Genomic DNA, 23,045 nt, shown 5'->3' with positions numbered 1-23,045 from the left:
AAAATAATAAGATTGATACTTACCTTAAATGTTATTGTGCGGAGGAAGGTTTCTCCATGTTGCGATTTTATTTTCCGATTTAAGAAAGCTATTGCAAAATTGCAAGGACATCGCTACTGCTGAAAGCAGCAACTGGCTGAGCCTACCATTCTGGTAAAAAAAATTGTAAGTACGTTACATTTTCTACAATAAACCAAACAGCTGAGCAATTCGGGTTTAACGTGCTCATCTCAAGGTTCACATGTTACTTTAGGATTCACTTTAATAGGAAGAGGACAGCTGGGCTCACCCATAGTTGCCGCTCCATGGTGCTGCTCATCGGTCGCAGAGGGCGAGCGTTGAGTTCCAGTTTCTAAACGTACACATATATAAAGACCATATCTTGTACATGTCGGACATGCAGACTAGTAGCGTAAACAGATAACACACTACGGAACGCTATGGCACAAACGGTGACAAAATCACTTCTATATTGAAGAAAAGAGACAGGTGAACTGCTGATTTAATGTGGTCTTTGTCGCACTTCAGAGCATTTTTAAAGAAAACTATTTTAGCTTGTAGGAAGTCGCAGATACCACTATTTTTTTTCATTGCATTTCGACTCCTACCGTCAATATGGATGTGCCACTTATTTCTCGGTGTGCCAGAGAGTTCACCAATGTGGTAGGGATTCACGCTACTGAAGAGCAGGCGGAATATATGCTCTCCTGTTTACTCCTTGTGTGCGTGTCAGCATGCCCACCTTTAATTCACATATATTGCTTCCGGCGGGCACATTCAAACAGTTGTTCTGACGCCCTCGCTTCATGCGAGTCACTGGGGCTCAGGTAAATGGACTTTCCATAACCCGTAGTAGCCTGGTACAACGGGACATTTTAGGGCAACTTCCATGCAAGAAATATTTGCCAGTAGTAATATCACTTTTCGTCACTTGCAAAGGCACTGATCTGAGTAATAAATACTATGTTTTCCCAACTCCGAATCCATTTCTTGGCGTCATCAGCTATTACACACGCATTTGCTTTTGCCAGCCACCTTTTCAATATTTATTCCTGCTTCTCAGATTCTGATTCAGTTACGTTAGCAGCTCTCTGGTTGAAACAAGGCTCCAGAGCGTTTGCTGGTACTTCTGCGTTACAAGAGAAGCACGCTTGTCCACCGCACGTTAAACAAGCCGGCTTTTTCTATGCTATCTTTTATCAAATGTTTCCACTCAGAGTGGAGAAAGCAAACTAGACATTTTGATTTTAAGCTTGCAGGGCCCTTCCTTTGTATTTATTCTCTTAATCACGGAGCGCAGCCTAAACAGACAATGAATGTATTGTAGGGCCACTTGAAAGCCGAGGTGCCGCAAGCAGCATATAGAACACTGAATACTTGCAGAACAACGGTGACAAGGACTACCACTGCGATAACGATCGATGCCTGGGTAACGAGAACAACAATGGCAGCACAACACTCCAGCGTCCTGACGATAGCTGCTTATGGGCACACTTTCCGAACCCGGAATCCAATTTTACGTACATGTTAAATGTGGCCGCAACCAACTTTTATGCTCTGGTGATTTGTCGATCTGTTGCGCCATAGAACGGGTCGAAATGTTCTGCGCAGGAACCATGACTACTTCAAATACGATAATGACAGCTCCGACCGCTTCAGAAAAAAAAGTTATTCCAACAATATCTGTTACAGTATTACTGACTCTGAGATAAATGTAGTTAAGCCTCTCTTCTTTTTATTGATGGAGGAGTCAGGCGTGGCATATGAGGAATAACTTAAAATCAAATAAGTGCTTGTGACTCTGCATCGAGCAGAAACTGCAGTAACGCCTTTGCGAATTCTCTGTTAGTTACTTAATTGGTGTAGAGTTTAAGTACACCTAGCTTCAGTCAAGCATTTCTTAAGATGTTAAGTGAGATCGCTCGCGTTCCAAGGCGCAGATGAAAGAGGTTAAACATCTTGACGGGGCGGCGCAAGACGACGACGACAGAAGGCAGGAACCTGAAATCGCAACTAACTTTATTCGAAGGCGTGCACAAACTTATGTACTGAAACCCACAGTCGCGTGTTATACCATCGATGGCGACATTATCGGTGCGCAGGACAAAACGACGAGTGCCGTAATCTAATGCGAGGCGCTATGAAAATTAAAATTCATTCTCATACAAATTTAATGATGGCAAGGTTACACAACGCGATCTTTTTTTCTTGATATAGTAGGCCTCAATATTCTCCCTCGTAGTCTCATTTCTATGCCCGTAAAAAATTGTGGTGTCTTCATAGATTGGAGTGCACCCATGCTCAGAGCAATGCCACGCGACATGTGAGTCGACATTACCCGTTAGGGAGCGCCTAGGTTCAGACAATCTAATGTTCAGGCATTGACTTGTTTGGCTTATATAGTTTGGCTCTGGCGCGTAGCTAGAATAAATGATCATATAGCTAATATTCACACTACCTTTAACAAATACTTTTGATGTGAGTGTCACAATAAAGTTTCCTACAAATACTCGAATGAATGCGCTAGACATACAAATTTATTTATTTATTTATTTATTTATCTATCTATTTATTTATTTATTTATTTATTTATTTATTTATTTATTTATTTACACATACGGCCAACCTATTTTAGGGCGATAGGAGAAGTGAAGTTGGAGCACTAACTAAGCATAAACTATGCAAACATAGGCAATAAATTTTAACAATTTACCATAGGTACGCGCCTGTGTCAGGAAAAAACTGCGACTGTATTTATGGTAGATGAAACAAATATACTTTATTTGCACAGATTCAAATTAACTTCTTTCGCACTGCTTGTATGGGTATCGAACCACTCATGCGTGTTCTTCTATAATGGAGGAATTAATCTTTCATATAAGAGCAGTTTAGCATCATGTGCGGCAGTAGTTAAAGCGCGGCGCAAATAAGCTAGTTTCTTCAGGTGCATTATTGTTTTCACTCCGTCATCAATGTAAAACAAAAATATGGGGTATTATATCGTAGTACGCGATCTGCATTACATGGAGCTAAGCTTGTAGTAGAGCTAACGTCTTCAGCTTCCCTTAACTCTATAGCTTTCTCGAGATAGGTGAATAAATTCTCTCACAATTACACCAAGTTCACAAAACTCGTAGGTCCTGAAAACCGAGATTCAAAAGCAATTTTCTCAGATACATACCACAGCTCGCTTCTGTTTAAAAACAAAAACAAAAGGCGGTAGCTGCACTCACCCACAGGTTCTGATGGTGTTTGGAGTTGTGCATGCCTGTTAGTTGCATGATTCTGACCACCTAAAAATATACCTCAAGTCAGTCTGTTGTGTTTCGACACTTCTTAGTTTGCTCTTACTAGAAACTGATTCGAGTTCCTTTGCGTGTATGGTGCTATTCTATACGAATCGAAGTTCTGAAAATTCTGCTGTCAGATAGCAGGTTTCTTTGGAAACACAGTAAACAGAAACTACGAGTGATACACAACTTTCGACGAACGGCAAGACGTCATCAAAACACGCACTGATGTTAATAATCATGCTTATGACATCCGCTCGGTCCTTCAGATTTCTATGCTTTTCCTGCAACTCTTTCTGGTACGTAAGCAACATTATGGCACCAGGATTGCCCTTTTTCTGTAAACATGTTTCATCAAGTTTTCCCTTTCTCTATGGTACTTTAGCAGCCCCTGCTACATTTATCAGTAAGCCGCTTGACACTACAACTTCAACATAAATAAAATTTGTTCAAAAATGATGGAAGTGCATTTTTTTCGTTGGAGTCAACGAGGGGCGGATACAGGGTAGCCTCAGAGGCGAGGGGGGAGGCTTGGCTTAATTTAATATACAAGGAGCCCTAGGAGAAGGGCTGTCTGAACAGTTGCATGCCCAATACTGTCAGCGCTGCTGTCGCATTGTCCGGTTCGGTAGCGCGCAGGTCCCCGGAGTCCCCCCTGTGAGTCCAATAGGGGTAACAAGCCAAATGTCGTTTCGAGCAATGTGGTGACAATTAGTCCACCTAGGTGTTCGAAATATATTTTGCAATTCCCTCATATTGCGCAGTAGAACACGTTGTGGGGCTAGCTGGTTCATAGCTTTCAAAAGATGAAGCGCCAACAGACGCAGCACACCAATGAAGAAACATCAATGACCGGACAAGGCGCTTCCTGTCATTGTTGTTTCTTCATTGGTGTGCTGCCTCTGTTTTCGCTTCGTCTTTTGAAATCATATTACGCATCTGCATGAGAATAATTTTAAAAAAGCTGCTTCAAAAGACAGAGGACCCTTCACGCTAATATGAAGGATCAGCATACCTGAAATCTGTTTCTTAATATTATATATTCGTAAGTTTTGAGATTCTTAGCACAGGAATAACTCAGAATGTAAACATAGTGAAAATGACTACAATTCAGGACACGCGTCTGAAGCGTCGGTGGGCCTTTTAAGTCGAGCTGTTAAAAGCCTCATGTCTGTTTGCAACAGGGTTTTGTAATTTAAAAGGACAAAGAAGTAATGTATTTATTTACCAGCGAAGTCTGGGGCGAAATATTGTTTAGTATTTTTTTAATATTCATTTCTGAAACATTCACATACGTCAATGTGGTAACTTTCAATATGCTACCCGTTAGACGAAACTAACCAGTTCCACCTGTTTTTCTATTGTTAGGAGCACTCTTCGAAGTCTTCTTGTTCCGTTACACGTTCCTGCTGCGATGTCGCTTCTTTTTGCACTGTCGTCAGGTTGCCGTAATGCTGCCTGCAGAGTACTAGTTTTTAAATTTGTAAACAAACTTCGCAGGGGGGGGGGGGGGGAGGGTAAATAAGACAAGTTTAAAGGGCGCTTAAGCATAGTGACGTAATTGAGTGGCTAAAACTTACACGCTATAATAATGCAGAGTAGGCGAGGGCATTCTTGCGGTGCAAAATCCAGCGACACTCTTTCGAGAAATCTGGTCGGACGCTGCGCACTCAACCTTCCAGGCGCCTCAGCTCGGCCAGGTAGCAAGTTGCGTTGGCAGTTGGAGATTCACGTAAAAATTCGCTGAGTAGACCATAAATATGATCGATTCGGCGCAAACATGGAAGGACGGAAGGAAACAACGGGAGCACCTTTCAAGTCCTTCCTTGTTTGCGCCAAAGCGATCATGTTTATGGTATACTCATCAATATGAACCGACTAGCCCAGCAACATGAGCTTCAGGTAAAAATCCGTGGCGCACAAATCCAAGATAGTAAGAAGGAAAGACGTCAAACATGCTTTCTCTTTCAAATATTCTTGCGTTATAAAAAAGATTTTATGCTTCAAAAGGTAAATATCTTTTAAACTTTATATAAAATATGCAGGGTTGATGGTGTCGCTTGCGCCTTGTTTTTTAATGTTAAGGTATACTGAAAGTAGTATACTTCAATTGTTACTAATCACTCTATAAAGGAAATCAGGCGTAAAACGAAAGCTTCTGTGTCCTTTGTTACCTTGAGTCCTGACTGCGGATTGTATAGTGAATATTTAGAAGAAATAATATTGTTTATCGCTTTCACGACGATATTTACACCAGCATTGACAACAAGCAAAATGAATATATAAATGAGTCAAGAATGCAGTTTTTACTCTAGCTATCAGAGCAGTATGAGTTACAATATACATAGCACTACGATTTATAGTTTTGCTGCTCTATAGGAAGGTTTTGGCTAACGGTGGTTGTTGAATCTATGAAGCAGTACAAAGAAATTGCATCTCAGTGCAGGGGGTGCGCTGTACTCACGCGGTTTCCTCCCAGGTTTCTTCGAGACACGTCCCCTTCCACGTGATGGTTTGTTTCGACCAGCTAAAAATATACAAAAGCACATCTGTTTCACACTTCGCTCCTGAACTTTCAAAGTTGGTAGCGTCGCACTCACACTGGTTAAATACGTGCAAAATCACTCTCAGCAGCCTTTATGGAAGTGTTGACGTAGGTGATGATTTCTCCGGGCTTCAGAGCCCCTAATGTGTAACAGACTTTCCAACTTTGAAGTCGATGCTGCGCTTTCTGGAGTCGACTAGCAGTGAAGATTTCGTTCACATTGGGACACATTGCTTCATGTGCGTAAGGTCTGTGTGTGTAAAGGCTTTTTGTGGTTCTTGGGATACGCTAGAAATTCCCAGAAACTGGTTTACTCCTCCAGCAGCCAATGTAAAATTTTTTTTCCTAGTAATAAACTTTTAATCTCTGAATATAAGCTTTCGATTCCTTTTTTAAATGTTATAACCTGGCTGAAACAGATCACGACGTCTTAGCTAGAAAACAAAACTTTCACTTTTGGACCAAGACTGCGCTAAAACGGGACAAAAGACGACACAAGATAATGCATTGACTACCAACTTAGTCTTGGTTTCGTGAAACGTATTTTTTTCGCTCTTACTTTCATTCCCCTTCTAAGGTTTAGAAGCCACTTTGCGTGCAACAAACATTCAAGATGTTAGTCAGTACCTTGTCTAGTGGCTATTCGTTTTGTCCAGTTTTTAGCATTGCTTCTTTCAAAATCGCATACCAACTTGCACACGTGGTCGCGTTGTTGTGGAAATTGGACGCACGTTGGCCCATGAAGCCCTACATGATTTTCCTTTCTGTTTAGGAAAAAATATAGTGTCATTTAACTGTGTGAACGCAGGTTACGCTCAAGCGTATAAGTGATATTCTCACACGCTTGCGCGTAATCCGCGCTTCCATAGTCGGGGTCGATTGACTCACGCTTGCCCTGCCGCCGCTTGCATTGCTGCTCTGTCCTTCTCGCTCGGCCTTTCGATTGCCAGACGAACGCGGTACATCCACAGCGTACACACAGTCTGTAGCATCTGTTAGAGAAGGTAACTAAGCGTTTCCACCCAGCCTTTTCCTCCGCGACGCCCCAACTCCAGCTTCCTCCTCAACTCCACCGCACGCTCCTCCTCGCTTCTTCCAGGCGCCCTCCACCTTCGGTGATCGAATTCCTTCTTCCAGCTCAGTGACCTCAGACTTAGAAAACCGAAAGCAAGAAAGACACTAGACGCAGAAAAGGAATGCGCACCACACGTGCTGTGTTCCTTTCAGTGCTGTGTTCCTTTTCTACGTTATTCTACATTTTCTACGTGTTCCCTTTCTACGTATTCTACTTTTTGCTCATTCTCTTGCATTTCCGTCTCCCTCCTTCCCCCTGTTTTCCCTGGTTTTCTACGTCCAGTGTCGTTTTCCCACTCAAAGTTTTCTGATAATGCAGTACCAACTAGCCCACCTGTCCATCCGAGTTTCTCGCAGATTTCACAAACGGGGCATGTAGGCTTGCGCGTAAAGAAAATTCTGTGGTAATTTAGCGCTGAATACGACAGACATGTGTCAGCATTACGTCGCACATTCTTGAAGTCCTAGATGCGCGATTTAAACCGCGCTCAAAGAACTGCAAGGTGTTGTTCAGGAGCTCACTCGACAGACGTTGTACCGCTTCGAGGAGCGAAGTGCAACTGACTGTCGTACATAGCAGACCACCATACGTTGCGCTCTACATATACACATACACGCTTTTCTATGCTCTCCCATCCCTCCTCTACTCTCTCACGTAACCGGCTTCCCACACTTCACGCGCATACACTTTTTTTTCTACATTGGCACTCCTGTTGTTAACACGTGGAAAACATCTTTTCTTTGAGCTGTGGAGAGGGCATTGTACTTTCCTGTGGGACGTGAGCCGTCATCTGTCTCTTAAATTAAATTATGGGGTTTTACGTGCCAAAACCACTTTCTGATTATGAAGCACGCCGTAGTGGAGGACTCCTGAAATTTCGACCACCTGGGGTTCTTTAACGTGCACCTAAATCTAAACACACGGGTGTTTTCGCATTTCGCCTCCATCGAAATGCGGCCGCCGTGGCCGGGATTCGATCTCGCTACCTCGTGCTCAGCAGCCCAACACCATAGCCACTGAGCAACCACGGCGGGTCATCTGTCTGTCGTGAAAAGAATACGGCACCCTTTACAGCGCTTAACTGATTGCAGACATTAGCAAAGTGACGATCTTGGGTGCTTCAGCCTGTATGTCTGCTCTTCATCAAAGGGTTGCCTCTCTCATCTCTCCTCTACTTTCTTTCACGTCACCGGCTTCCACTCCTCTCTCTCTCTCTTTCTCAGCCTGTATGCAACTCAGGATGCTTTGAATGGGTAGACATATCGAAAATCCTGGGCATCTCACATTGTTCTGGCACTAAATTATGTATTCCTGAGCGATTTTGAGCGATTCGGAGTTGCTACACTAATTGAGGGACAAACGATTTTTTGTCCAATTTTTGTTATTTAGATAAAAATTATATGCGAATGGTCAAGGCGTATTCACGCTGAACCGATGGGGGAATTGTCGTGATGCAGTCTTGATATCAACATGCTTGCGCGGCCCGTGCGTGTAAGGTGATGTCTGCAGATCTGCAGTGCGTTTGGATGTGAAATCAACGAAACTGAGTAGCCCTACAATCGAGCTCCACTTGACTGGCGCTGCCGTAGCAAGGGAAGCGTTCCGGCTTCCGCTGCTCGCATGAATGTTCACGCGTACCATCGCTCACCCGTGAGCAGTCGTGCGCATACCATACACGGTGGTGGTGGTGAAAAGCATTTATTGGGCTATATATACGGAGAGGTGCTCGGGGAGAGACCTCTAGTTGGTCGCGCCCCTTGCAATACTGGGCGGAGTCTCTCATTCCGGGACCCCGTTGGTCTTGACCGCTACGCAGGTCCGCCGAACTAGGGCTTGTTGGGCCGATAATTCCTGGCAGCCGAGTAGGGCCGCCTCCCAGTCCTCTCGGGAAGGGGAAGGGGTGATGGGGGGGAGAGAAGGATTTTGCCTGCATGCCCAAGCCATGTGGAAGATGTCGGCCAACTCCCCACAGAAAGAGTGGCGGCCGTCAAAAGAAGGGTCAAAGTGTTTGAGAACCGCCGGGCACAGCAGGGTGTTTGTAAAGAGCCTAAGGAGAGTTCGTTCGCCAGCTTTACCCAGTCCATTCAAAGGAAACGGGTAACGGCGGTGTTCGGCACGATAGTGCTCACTAATGTCTTTAAAAGAAAGAAGAGGGATGTGATCTGGGTCAAGGTCCTCCCAAGTGATGCCTGGTACCCGGTAAGTGAGTGCACGGGCTGCCTCATGGGCGCCTTCGTTACCTGGCATGCCTTGGTGGCTGGGGACCCATATTATTGAGCGATGAGTTGGATCGCAGTCACGAATAAAGCGGCGAAGAATTTTGTCAGCGACAGGAGTGATGAGGAGCCGTGTACCATCCCCCCCTGGAGTGGTTGGGGCCTGCAATATCGACGTAGGAGACGTGTTTCTTAGAGCCATAGTGGCGGTGCAGGGCATCCGCCCGTGCCTGGCGCTGGCCATTATGCTCCTCCTTGCTCATCTTAGTTGGAAGGGGTCGAACGTAGAGGGCCCGTCTCCATAGTTCGGGCACTAAAACCCTTTCCATCGTATGGTGGTCCTGCTTAATATGTAACCGGTCTAAGAGGCGGCGACCGGACACGGTCTGGGCGAGACGCGTGTATTGGTTACCGAGATGCGCCTCGCGAAGTTTCCGATAGTTGTTTACCCCCCTCAACGCGAGAAGACGCGCGTTGGAAGTGGAGATCGGGAGGTCGAGGGCTCTCTTGAACATTTTGCGGAGTACTACCTCCAAGCAATCTTCGTCATGTTTCCGTAAGCGTAGGTATGGGGTCGAGTACAGTACTCGACTAGTTACGAAGGCATGTGCGAGCCGCACCGCATCCTTACTTCGCAACCCTCCTCGCTTGTTGGAAAGGCGGCGAACCATCCGGCCCACCTGGTCGCCGACCTTGCGGAGTTTGGCAAGAGTTGTGCCTGCCTTACGGTGTTGATTAATGAAGAGACCGAGTATTCGAATCTCTTCCACTTCTCGGATGGGGTCACTGGAGAGAGAAAGCTGAACTGAGATTTTGCATTTCGGGGAAATTCGAATATGCACAAATAGAGATTTGGACGGGGAGCGTTGGAGGCCGAAGTACATGGCATAGAGGTCTACTATGCTCGCCGCTGCTTGCAGGCATTCCTCCATCTCTCCTATGTTTCCCGTAGTGGCCCAGATGGAGATGTCGTCGGCGTACAGCGCATGCTGAACACCATCGACACCCGCCAGCTGGGCCGGGAGGTGTGCCATGGCAATGTTAAAAAGAAGCGGGGGCAACACAGCGCCTTGTGGTGTGCCCCGTGTTCCCATCTCAAATGGGTCGTACTGGGTCTCTTGTAGGCGTATATAGGCCAAGCGGTCCGTTAAGAAATGTTTGATATTGTTGAATGTACGAGCGCTGCAGTTGGTCTCGCAAAGGTGCGTTAATATGACGGCGTGCTCAACATTATCAAAGGCACCCTTGAGGTCGAGTGCCAGGACTATCTTGCCGTTATGTGAGTGTTCTGTGGGTTCGAGGATCTCGGGATGAAGCTGTAAAAGGATGTCTTGTGCCGACTTATGAGGTCGCAAGCCGAACATGGTGTCGGCGACGGTGTCTTGCTCTCGATCACGATCACGATCTTCTTTGTCGTCTCAGGTAGAAGTCCGTGCTCTGGGGGCAGTCCTTGCAGTCTGCGGCTAGCACGCTGGTCTTGGGCGATGTTGGTTCTGTCCTCGGGCTTCGGGCTTGGATCGCGGCTTTGTGGGGGCGTTCGGTACATGAACGCACAAGCACCTCCACCAGATGTCACGTGGTAGTGACGGTGACGAAAGCAGCAATACGGTGGAATACAAACTAGCTTTTATTGGGTGAACCTGTGCCCGCAAAAACAGGCTAGACTTATAGCACAACGATAGCGGCGAACACGGTCGGCGATCGTCGGAAATCGGATCAGCGGGTCAAGCGCGTCGGCTTTTATAGAGCAGTCGTCGAATGGTCCAGACTAATCGTTCGGACCCGCGTGCCTTCCACAAAGTTCTACACCATTCGCGTTAGGTGATGAAATCAGATAACATAAGGTTCGGCGACAACAGACAACGGATAGAAGCATCGATAACTTTCCAGAAACTTCGGATACATGCAGGCGCGTCCCACGCTGTGCGATTACATTTGTTAGGCGGCGAAACGTGGTTGCCCGATAAAGATAAGAACACATGTCAATATTCCGAGAGGCGGTCACGGACCATCGTTTCCATGAGTTTCCCTACACATGAAGTGAGGGAGATGGGCCGGAGGTTGTCTTTGTTTACCGATTTCCCCGCCTTCGGGATAAAGGTTACCAACGATGTCTTCCAATCGACTGGCAACGAAGTGTCTCCCGTCCAAATGGCGTTGATGTATTCGAGTAGGGTTTCGTACTTCCGATCTGGAAGGTTTGCCAATAGTTTGACTGTTACCTTATCCCTCCCGGGCGCCGTCCCCCTGCGCATTCGTGCAACAGCGGCGCGAAGGTCGTGAAGCTGGAAAGGCTGATCCATTTCCGGGTTATCGCAGCCTGCATACGAATAATTTATCCCTCGCGGGTCTCGATCCTGATTGAGGTATTTTGAGCGCAAAGCCTTCCCTAGCTGCTCCGTGTTTCCTTGAAAGTTGTGTGGTGCGCGAGTGAGGTGTTTCTTGGTTTCCGATCGTGTTTGTGCAGGGTCTATGAGACTCCTGATGAGACGCCAAGTGCTGCGGCTCGACATCTGTTTTGCTGCGCTGTTACATCTACCTACCCAGTTAGTGTCGGCGAGCTGGGCAGCGTACTCGGCTGCTTGCTGAGTAAGGTCAGAGACACGAGTGCGGAGTTTACGATTGTGTTTCTGCCGCCGCCATCGTTTGATTAAGCTACGGCGAGCTTCCCAGAGGTGCATCAGGTGGTTATCCACGTCCGGTGCGCGTTCCGTAAGCTGTATCTGCTTTTTGTGTGAACGGAGTGTTTGCATGAGTCCGTGCGCCCAAGTGGAGTAGCCTTGTTCCAAGAGAGAAGTTACTGGGAGGGCATGGCGGGAAGCATTCCAGTCGGGAAGTTTGGCTTGTGCAAGGGGGCGATGTAAGGGTCGAGTGTAAACGATAGTGTTCAGTATGCAGGGGTCGCTACCGAGGGTCTCCTCGGTGTTGATCCAGTCTGTGTGTCGGATGTGTTTCGTGAGGGTAAGGTCGGGTCGGTACACATGTAGATGTGTATCAATACGTTGCAAAAAAACAATAGAGAGAGAGAAAGCAAGGACAGGAAAGGCAGGGACGTCAACCAGAAGAGAATATCTTGCGAAAAAGAAAACAAAACTGCATACACTTGAGGCCTTCCGATAATCTGCAGTCAATTTTATGGAAGACGGTGGAGATACTATGCTTGAAGAGCTTGCGGCCCTTTATACGTAATGCCCCACGACTTCAACTGTACCAGACTGTTTGAAGAATTCCAAGAGTATAATGATCCATAAGAAGGAAGACGTTAAATAAGTGAATTATAGGCCCGTTAGCTTACTTTCAGTATTGTATAAAAATCACCAAAATGATTTGTAATAATATCGAAGCAACACTTGACTTCAATCAGCCAAGACAACAAGTTGGCTTCAGGAAGGAATATTCTACAATGAATCACGTCCATCTCATCAATCAGGCAATTGAGAAATCTGTGGAGTAGAATCCCTCTATATAGCTTTCAGAAATCATGAAAAGGAATTCGATTCAATAAATATCCCCAGTTATGACGTCATTGCGTAAGGAGGAAATACAGAGGCATAAGTGAATAACGTGGGAAATGTTCGCAAAGATTCAACAGCTATTGTGTTACTCTACAAGGAAAGCAGAAACTTACCTATCAAGAAAGGGGTCAGGCAAGGAGACACAATATCTCCAATGCTATTCACTGGATGCTTAGAAGTATTCAAGCTATTAGACTGGGAAGGTTTAGGAGTGGTGGTCAGTGATGAATACCTCAGCAACCTTCGGATAGCTGAGGACATTGTCCTGGTCTGCGAAACCGGAGATGAATTGCAACAAATTACTCAAGGTCTTAACCGACGAAGCGAAAGAGTGGGGCGGATGACTGGTATGCAGACGACAAACGTAATGTTCAATAAATAGCCTGGCAAAGGCACAGAAATTCATGATCGCCAATCAGCCTTTAGAGTCTACAGTGTCAATTTACAGAAGAATAAAAATAAATTGGAGTGCATGCGGCAGGCCTTACCAAATCGTAACTAGGAGCTTAACACTGTAGTTGAAAAGAAAAGTGTGCAATCATTGCATTCTACCACTGCTAACCTATGGGGTAGAAACTTGGGCTTAACAAAGAAGCTGCAGAACAAGTTAAGGACCGCGTACAAAGCGATGGAAAGAAATATGTAATATACAAAGAAAGAGATATGAAAATAGTGGTGTGGATCAGAGAGCAAACAAGGATGGCCGATATTCTACTTGACATAAAGAGAAAAAAAATGGATCTGGGCAAGTAATGTAATGCGGTAATGCGAAGGGTAGATACCGGGCAGATCATTATAGTCACAAAATGGGTTCCAAGGATCGACAAGTGCAGTCGAGGACGGCAGAAAATTATGTAGGGTGATAAAATTAGGAAATTTGCAGGCGCAACTTAGAATCAGAGAGCGCAAGACAGGACTAATTGGAGATGGCTAGGAGAGGCTTTCATCCTGCAGTGGACATAAGGATAGGCTGTAATGATGGTGATGATATATATGAGCAGCCAATTGTACACAATGGCTGATAATTTTCAGCCTTGATTTTATGTTGTGTATTTTTCTTTTTGAGTCGTTCTTAAGCTATGAAAGCACATAAAACACGCACGTTCTATAAACGATAAGTAAAAAAAAAACGGCAGGCGTATAGCAATATTGGTTATACTGTCATATGTATCGAAGTTATAATTAGTTACGTGGTTAATATTGTTTGTTTCAATTTAGTTATGAGCTATATTTACTACTCACCTGAAAATTGTGCCCCAGGCTTTCTGACGGGAAGTCTAGGTCCTCCTAAGGATGCACAAAAACATACTTGTGAGGCCATCATGAATGTTCTCCCTGTCAATAATATCCCATGTCTATGCCCACAGTTCTCTCAATTACTGCTTTAGCAGAAGTTATGAGCAGTGGTTTAACAAGGAATGTCGCTGGAATAAAAAGTTTCGAAAAGCAGGGACGGCAAGTCTGCGAAGACAAATCCGTTTTTCATAATGTTGGCTCTATACAGCGACATTCCTTGTTCCAACACTGTTGACCGCTTAAAACGTCTATATTCTTGTGAATTTACGCGATGGATGTTCTTGCAATGGTGTTTTTAGTGTAATGGCGTTCTCTTTGAATACATCGAAATCCCCGTAAAACTTGGAACTCAGCGGGGTTTGCGCAAAGGGGGGTAAGCTACTCGGAGGATAAAAAAAGAAGTTTCTTGAATATTCCGTACGGTTGCACAACCACTATGGGGCATGCACGACATTATTTAGTTATAGCATTTTCTAATTGCATCACGCTTTGTATCCTTGTATGCCGTGCGCATGCTGGTTTTGTTAGTTTTCCTGTGTACGATCACGAAAGCAGTGCTCTCACTGGTAGCACCTCAGGTTTTCAATAGACGAGCGAAATGTGAAAGCGGATACTTTCTTCTTTGGTAACTTTGGTATGCTTTAGTATTCTTTGGTAACTTTCGTATTGTTCGGTAACTTCGCCCAGTTTGCGGTATGTATCTCTAGCCTTGGCAAAGATCTTTAACGCCACCTTGGGTCACTGGATAGTCAATTGTCAAATGGGCAAAGCATCGGGCTGCTGCACTGTGAGAACAGGGTTCAGGACCAACAACTCATTCAAGAGGCGCACATAGCCAATGCCACATACACGTTAACCAAAGTTTGCGCCAAAGAGGTTAATTGAAGACCGGGTCATACATAGAGGCCCACATCCAGTAAACCAGGTTGGGTCCGACGGTCGGACAGTTACATTCGAACGCTGTGACTCCCTCTACACGCAGCGCGATGCTCTATCCATTAGACCATGTGCTACCCAGTGACCAAAGTTTGCATGAAAGAGGTTAGCTGAGGACAAAGAGAGGTACCATAGACTGGATGAAGTTCCCGCAGAATGCTTATTGCATTAACAACTGACAGCGAGACCACATCATTGCAGTGGCCGGCAAGCATATCATAAGAAGCACGTTTTTCGTCTTTTCATATCGGGTGTTTCGTTTTATGCAATGCGCAATATTCAAAAATCGCCTGTAGTCGATAGCACAAGTCTACTTCTAGAGCTGGATTGCTCGTAGAAGTGGGTATTACTCACGCGCGAAACGAAAATGCAAGCTCAGCTAATTATCGAAATGTCGCAAGTGGAATCTTTATTAAATTAATTTATGACGCATATTGCAGTCTACGAATTATCAGGATGACACTTTTCGAGATATTCCCAAAAAGGGTGCTGCAATACATTGGTGGTTCCGTTACAATTCTGATTGAATGCATTAAACGACACAATGCGTTGGCGGGCTAGTTGGTGCGAATCCATGAATACTTTGTTTAGCGCAAAACGACAGGCACAAGAAAGACGACCAGGACAAGGCGCTACTCTCAACTGACATCATTTTATTGCGTCACTCCTTTATAGACCGCTCAAACCAGAGGAACATGCGCAGTGAGCACCATGCGGTGGAGCCACCAACATTCGATACCAAGAGCGCACTCATGCGACAGAATCCAAAAAACAACTGCAAACCCATGTTTCGTGATACCACGATCTTGAAAAAGAGCCGTGACACCACCGCCCGAGAGTTATCGGAAGCATTTTTCATTCAGTCATTGGGATCACAGTGCATTAGTGTGCCTTCCTTAACTTTGTACAGCGCTGAATTTGGTTTTTTTGGATTCTGTCGCATGAGTGCGCTCTTGGGATTGGATGTTGGTGGCTCCACCGCATGGTGCTCACTGCGCATGTTCCTCTGGTTTGGGCGGTCTATAAAGGAGTGACGCAATAAAATGATGCCAGTTGAGAGTAGCGCCTTGTCCTGGTCGTCTTTCTTGTGCCTGTTGTTTTGCGCTAAACAAAGTATTCATGCATTAAACGACGTTTTGTTCAAAAAGTAAGTGAAAAGTGCATTTTTACTGAACTTATGACATCGCTTATCTTTAAATGATGCCATCCTCAGGATTCGTTTTAAGTTGATATGCCTTGGAAACCCAGTGACTACAATTTGTGAATTGCAATATATGCCAAGTATATAACAAAAGAAGCTAATTAGTGAATTTAATTTAATTAGTCACGACCAATTCTCCTTTCCAATTGCAGCACTAACCTTCTCTTTGAGTCCTACAGTACAAAGATGGTAGCTGTGCTATCTACCATGGAGATTTTTAAAACTTATACATAGTTAAAAAAAACGCTCTAGTTTTTCTCGCTATTGGGTAAACTCCCTCAAATTCTTTTCCAGACACAAGTACTTTCGATAAGGAATGTTTTTGATAAACTTCCTGAAAGACTCAGAAGCGAGTGCAGCTTCTGTGCGCGTCATAACAACCACACGTAGATGTGTACCAATACGCTGCGAAAAAAAAAACAAGAGAGAGAGAGAGAGAGAGAGAGAGAGAGAGAGAAAGCAAGGACAGGAAAGGCAGGGAGGTCAACCAGAAGAGAATACGTTGCGAAAAAGAAAACAGAACTGCATACACTTGAGGCCTTGCGATAATCTGCACAGCAGGCACTCTTCTATGCGTCGTAGTTCTTGTAGTTGTCAAAGATTACTGTAGGATTTGCTTAAGTCAGGAGGTGGCAAGTGTACTCACTTGGTTTACGTGACCCTGATGGCTTTCGTGAGTTCCCAGTTCCAGTAGGTTTTCGTTGCGTTCCTAAAAACATGTTCAGAAAAGCGCATGCATGACATAAACACCCACGTTTATTACATCAAATTTTGAAGACACGTTTCAATAAATCTGACAAACTCTTGAAAGCTCTCCAAGTAAAAACTTTAAAGCTATTCGAGTGGCTAGTAATATGGATAATCAATTTGTAATTTTTGAAAATTTATTTCAGGTGGGCTGCCTTAAGGTACAGCAGCAAAAATAAAATGAATAAGTGAGTTCAACATCGTATTATGCAGGAAATGTCGCAGGGCTCTCTAATAACACTTGTCTTTAATGCACATTAGCAAATCAGCATGCCGGTCAATGCGGAACATCCACACTATAAAAATATGTATCCTTGGTTGCATCGTGCTTCAGTAGACGAAACTGCCACAATAGATTGTTCCGTGTTCTAGGGCTAGCTATTTCCACAGGTGTTCGTGCTAAATAAAGGCTGGTAATAATTTTATTGTTCATTGAGCAGATCATCGGTTGGTACCTATTACACAAAAGAAAACCATTCAAGCCCTCGTCAGTCCTTTCTCTAAGCAAAAACCAAAGTCTAGCTATAGAGTTTTATATATACGCGCCTCTTAACTGCGAAAACATGGTGACCTAGAAAATCAATTGTCAGTTTGCCGTCGCATCAGCTGACACTAGAGCAGCACACAGCTTTATACTGATATAAAGGTGTATGCTGCTCTGATGTGAGCTGATGTTCTAGTCAGCTGATGTCGCTAGTGTACTTACTGGAAGGAGCTAACTCTCGTTGCCGTCCGCGGCTGTCACTCGCATTGTGTATACCTACACATACGAGTATAACAAAGCATTAATGTAGCACGTGTGGCACTGCAAATAAGGAAGGTTAAAAGCAGCTTGCACTTAGCGTTCTTTTAAAGCCTTCCAATGAAAGAATGAGGTCACCTACGCGCAGCTATGCACTACCACGAAATTCTCAGCACTTATATTCTATTGTCGAGAAGATAACCGAAAGCACTTGAAGCCGCTGCTCCGTTTTTAAACATCAGCCGGTCAGCTTTTGTGTAGAGCGTGCTCACTTGTGCGCGTTTATATGGGAATTCCGCTTTGGTGTAAACGCATTTCTAAGGGTTATCTACTGTGGAAGGAGACAGGTGCTTTGTTTAGGTGATGCGGCATATTACTTGAAGAAAAATGCCCAGATTAGGCACAATAGACACAATGCTCAGAAGTAAAACATTTACCAACGACTTAGAGCAATATAAGTGCTATCGTACAGATGAAGGAAATCTTTAGGGTGAATTCGTCGACAAAAAAAAAACAGGCTTTATTCACCTTAACACTCTGAATTTTCTTCTTTCTAGCTTTCTTTCCTTCTTTCTTTCTTCCTTTCTTTCCTTCTTTCTTTCTTTCTTTCTTTTATATATATCTACAGTCATGATGGTGCCGTGACTGCACTGCGTGTCGGCTTCTTGTCGTCCTTACGAGTGTTTGAAGTATGTAACTGCGATGGCCAGTTGACCCCGTTATTTATGCTTTGCTGTACTGGTTATTCCTAAGGTGATGGGCCGAAGCTATGCGTCTTCTAACTGCCAAAGAAGCCGCCACGGTCAACAAACGCGGCCTGCACCACGGAAGACCAATGAAGTTACCAGCTCGACAAAGGTAGGTAAATGGTAATTGCAATTCGAAATGTCAGATGCCATCTAGGATATGGAAGAATGTTGTCTAGTACCACGTTAACTTTTCTTTGGGCAATGTTTCTCCTCGTCATTCATCACATCGGCCCTTCTATGCTATCTGAAGTCCAGGAATGAAATGGCAGCACTTTTACGCTGCCTCTTGCTTTAGATTGAACATCTCAGAAGCGTTTTCAAGGCGTCTTTCAAGCAGCCTCAAAAGGGCATCTTGTATGTCTTGAAAAACGGAAATATGTTATTTTAATAAAGTATATACGTCTTCTCTTAAAACAATCAAGACTACATAATAAACGAAGCTCAATTGACGATAGGATGCGCGACCATTGGGGCTGTTCCTAATTTTATGAGACAAAATTGACAGATCGTTTCAAAAGATGAAGCTCCAACCGAGACAGCACGCTAAGAAAGAACAATGACAGCACAAGGCATCATTGACCTGCCTTGTCCTGTCAGTGTTCTTTCTTGGTGTGCTGTCTCGGTTGGCGCTTCATCTTTTGAAAGCTATGAGCCAACTAGCCCCACGACCGGTTCTATTGACGAATCCCTCACATATCTTATTCGTGATGTGTCACAATTCCGACACTTCTTGCATCGAGACCTACCGAGATGTAATGCTGATAGCCGAGAAAACACTTGTTTTCTGTGATGAACAACGCCTTCGTTTTAGGCGTTTACACCACTAGTTCACTGATATTTGCTTCGAATAGTATTTCAGGCTTATTATTCAGCCCAAGACGAATTTTAATGCACATGCGAATGAACTATCCTTTCGTTATCGCGCATAGCGTTTTCACGTATAACGTATGTGGCCTTGCCATGCGTGCACCGAACAGATGTTCCTGTTCCAAAATTTCAGTGAAACAGCCCCGGCACACTAAGTATAACAGCTAGCTCAGAATAAAAACATCCGGTGTCTTGGTCCCTAATTGAAAAACGGTGCAACGACAGACTGGTGCGATCGGCATCCTGTCCGCTGGCTCAGCCGATTCCAATGCGTCGAAAGAGATGAAATTGATCGATTGATAAGACGGCCCCAGTACTTTGTTTTCTCTGCGGCGGAATATTGGTGCGAAATCCAACACAGTGAGATGTACATGGATACAAACTTGCCCAATAAGGTTTTTATACTAATATGTTGACAATTAAAGCTTTCTGGAGCGACAAATATGTGGTGTTAAAACTTACAAATAGCTAGAGCAACAGAGATAAAGTTAGACAGGCGTTCTTTCTGGCAGCACTGGAAAAGGCAATGAGAATGAAAAAAAAGAACGGGTTAGAGGTAGGAAGGCACAGGCTGACTTGGTCGGCTAGCCGCGGTGAGAAATTTTAATGCTTGAAAAAATGGGCCGGTCCATTCATTGAAATGTCACCTGTTTTGTTTTGTCTTTAAATAACCGTTGAATTTGGTTTGCCGTTGTAGTTCGTTCTAATTTGTCGCATGGAGAAATCTACATATTTTACCCAAATCTTGGTCCATTTATACTTTTTGTAGATTCCTGGGGAGCTAATGCGCCTATCTAACTAGTGTTTTCTTGTGAGAAGCACCAGCAGACGAAGCAAATTTTTCGTTGCCAGCAAGCGTATTCAGCTATTCCTGACTGATTTTTGCCGGATTTTTTAGGCATGAGTTTTCAGTTCATCTGTTCGGAGAGATGTTCTGGCCATTGTAGAAAAGCTAATGCGCATTTCTTCTGATGTGCGAATGTTTTATACGCTAACGCTTTTCAATATGCCAAAATATATGCTTTGTGAAAAGACTGATGTTTGATGAGTGGATCAAACATCATGTTTCGCACTAACAACTGAAAAAAGTTGTTAGTGCAAAAGATAGCATGTATTTTTGAACATAACTAAGTACTTCTTGTACTAACAGAAAACAAGATGTGTTTCTTAAGCACCAAACAAAGGAGTGACTTGTGATGTTACTCCATCTTGCATCCTCTCTTCCTTGTTTATATGTTAACGCAGCGAATCTTAATTACAGAAGTAGCAATGTTGCTGGTGCCTGTATGATTTGTGTGTTTTTTATTTATTTTTATTTATTTACAAATACTGCAGGCCCTATTCGAGTCCAAGCAGGAGTGGTTACATCAGTAGTGATAAACAAGGTTGGAAATCGAAAGTAGAATACAGAACAATAATAAAAATATATAAGGATATAATATACAGGAACATCAGTCTTTGAAATTCAGAATTATCAACAATAAATGCGATTTAGGAAGAATAGTTGTAGTTTGCAATTCAACAACAAAGTAGTGATAAACCATGGACGCACACCAGATCCCTCAATTCAGCATTTTTACCTCATTTTAGTACAAAACGCAGACAACAATTAATTAATTTCCTTCCCTATGTGCAGGAGGCTGTTCATCAAAAGGAAAAGCATTCACAAGATGAACGAACGATTGTGTGGTCTTAGCGTTAAGTAATTCTTGCGGTAATTCATTCCATAAGGAAATAGCATGAGGGAACAGGGAATATTGATGCATGCTAAGGTAACTGAATGATTGCCTAACTGTTTTGTTGAGTTGTGTATGGGCAAAGCGTATTGGCGGCTCGGCTATGTGACGTTGACGCAGGAAAGTGACCATGGTAAAGCCGATAGATAAATTTTAATCTGGATACCATTCTACTGTGATCGAGGTTTTTCATCTTCATCCTATCGCGAAGAAATGATACGCTCGAAAAGCGCGAATAGGTAGAATAGATAAACCTCAAAGCCACGTTCTGCACCCTTTCTATTTTTAATTAAATATTGTTAATACAGACTCCAGATTAGGTCCGCATATTCTAACTTTGGACTAATGAGAGCTTTGTATGCTGTTAACATTGCAGAAGGTGACGCATGACGTAGTTTTTCTTTTAAAAATGGCAGCTTTTTCAGTGCGTTACTGCAAACATTATCTATATGGGGTTCCCAACTTAAATAACTTGTGAGTGTAACACCCAAATACTTCCCCTACCTAGTTTTTTTAACCTGAGCTTTTTAATGGTGTAAGCAAATTGTAAAGGTTCTGTTTTGTTACTAAATGTTATGCTTGCCCTTTTCGAAGTATTGAGTTTCAAGCCCCATTTATCACACCATGCACTGATTGAATGCAAGGCATCATTTAGTCTGACTTGATCAGCGTGTTGATTTACGCTGGTATAAAGGACACAATCGTCCGCAAACAGTCGGATCTTTACAGGAGGTTGCACTGAAAAATAGATATCGTTGATATAAACCAGAAACAACAATGGACCGAGCACAGACCCTTGTGGTACCCCTGCGTGTACATCTAGTGTATCAGAGATGCCGTCATTAATAGCCACGTATTGTTTTCTTGAAGCTAACATGCTATCCAGCGACAATGTTGTCTTCAATACCATTAGCATGCAGTTTAGTTACTAAATCATCATGTATATCGCACTTGCTCCTTGTGTAAGGTCTACCTTAAACCCCGGAGCTAAATATTTGGCCACACAAACTGTATTTTTGGTAATAAATTATACCTCGATCATTTGATAATTTCTGCATTGGTATAGATTGGTTCGACTTCCACAAGATGTGCACCATTTACATTACGTGAGGGTGAATTTTTATTCATGTTGCATATTGTCACGTGGTAGTGACGGTTAAGAAGGCAGCGAAACTGTGATTAACGTAACGAGCGTTTTATTGGGCAAACTTGTGCTCTCAAGAACAGGCTACACTCAAAGAACAACGGTAGCGGCGAACAAACTCGGCGATCGTCGAAAATCTGATCAGCGGGTCAAGCGCATCGGCTTTTATACAGCAGTCGTCGAATGTTCCAGACTAATCGTTGAGACCCGCGTGCCTTCCACAAAGTTCTACACCATTCGCGTCAGGCGATGAAATCAGATAACACAAGGTTCGGCGACAACAAACAGCGGATAGAAGCATCGATAACTTTCCAGAAACTTCGGATACATGCAGGCGCGTCCCGCGCTGTGCGATAACATTTGTTAAGGCCAGAATACATGGAGCGAATATGCGACGAATAGTCGGCGTTCGACGCCCGGTGGCGTACGCCCAACGGACGGCGGCGGAGAAAACGTCGTTCGCCGCCGATCTAGCTGGCGCAGAAAAGTTCGTCGGGCGTCGACGATACCGGAAGCGGCAAACGAGCGGCGCCCCAAAGCGAGCCAATCAGGTCTCACTATCCGTCCCGACTTCCGACTAGGCTTCCCGCCCAGTGTTGCCGCAACGCATAGCATCGCCGCTGTCTTTAAACTACATCGGCTCATGAATGTCTCAAACACATAAAAAACACGAGAAATCATTTCTAAACAAAATTTTATGCGTTTTTAGAGTGTTCTGCAATTCAAAAGCGATAATAGTTGTCGTTAAAGTTCTTTTTGTGTGTGTCATGTGTTTCACTACAGCGCATTTGCCTCGTCTAGCCTTACTGGTAACAACACAGCGACTCGCCGGCGGCGGCCGCCGTGTCTTCGCTCTATGTAGCGCAGCCCGACGAACATACGGCGTCGCGCCGCGGCAGATTTCCTGCCGCCCGAACTTCGTCGTGAAAGTTCGCTCCATGTATTTTGGCCATTAGGCGGCGAAACGTTGTATAAAATTAAGTACG

The 23,045-nt window shown here is 44.2% G+C and overlaps 1 protein-coding gene and 1 long non-coding RNA gene across 9 annotated transcripts in view; one reads left to right on the top strand and one right to left on the bottom strand.

The window, feature by feature from the left end:
* The window catches only part of LOC142588396 (uncharacterized), a 101,051-nt gene that overhangs the window by 35,767 nt on the left and 42,239 nt on the right, over positions 1-23,045 (top strand). For 2 of the 3 annotated variants that reach the window (XR_012829713.1, XR_012829712.1), the window contains 2 exons: positions 16,968-17,009; positions 18,317-18,421. This is a non-coding gene — a long non-coding RNA (uncharacterized LOC142588396). The remainder of the gene's footprint in view (positions 1-16,967; positions 17,010-18,316; positions 18,422-23,045) is intronic. The other variant, XR_012829714.1, reaches the window with a different exon arrangement.
* LOC142588393 (uncharacterized) overlaps positions 1-23,045 on the bottom strand; it is a 52,898-nt gene that overhangs the window by 25,692 nt on the left and 4,161 nt on the right. For 5 of the 6 annotated variants that reach the window (XR_012829709.1, XR_012829710.1, XM_075700037.1 and 2 more), the window contains exons 2-7: positions 17,528-17,581; positions 16,721-16,783; positions 13,884-13,928; positions 5,755-5,817; positions 3,234-3,293; positions 290-352 (exon numbers count right to left, since the gene is read on the bottom strand). Coding sequence is in view for 3 of the 6 variants with exons in the window: in XM_075700037.1 (XP_075556152.1) it covers positions 290-352; positions 3,234-3,293; positions 5,755-5,817; positions 13,884-13,928; positions 16,721-16,783; positions 17,528-17,581 (348 nt within the window). In the remaining 3 variants the exon portion in view is untranslated. The remainder of the gene's footprint in view (positions 1-289; positions 353-3,233; positions 3,294-5,754; positions 5,818-13,883; positions 13,929-16,720; positions 16,784-17,527; positions 17,582-23,045) is intronic. The other variant, XR_012829711.1, reaches the window with a different exon arrangement.

This window comes from Dermacentor variabilis, chromosome 7 (genome assembly GCF_050947875.1).
Source record: "Dermacentor variabilis isolate Ectoservices chromosome 7, ASM5094787v1, whole genome shotgun sequence".
Taxonomy (NCBI): Eukaryota; Metazoa; Arthropoda; class Arachnida; order Ixodida; family Ixodidae; genus Dermacentor; species Dermacentor variabilis.
Note: the sequence above shows the minus strand (reverse complement) of the source record. Positions and strands in the feature narration are given on the sequence as shown.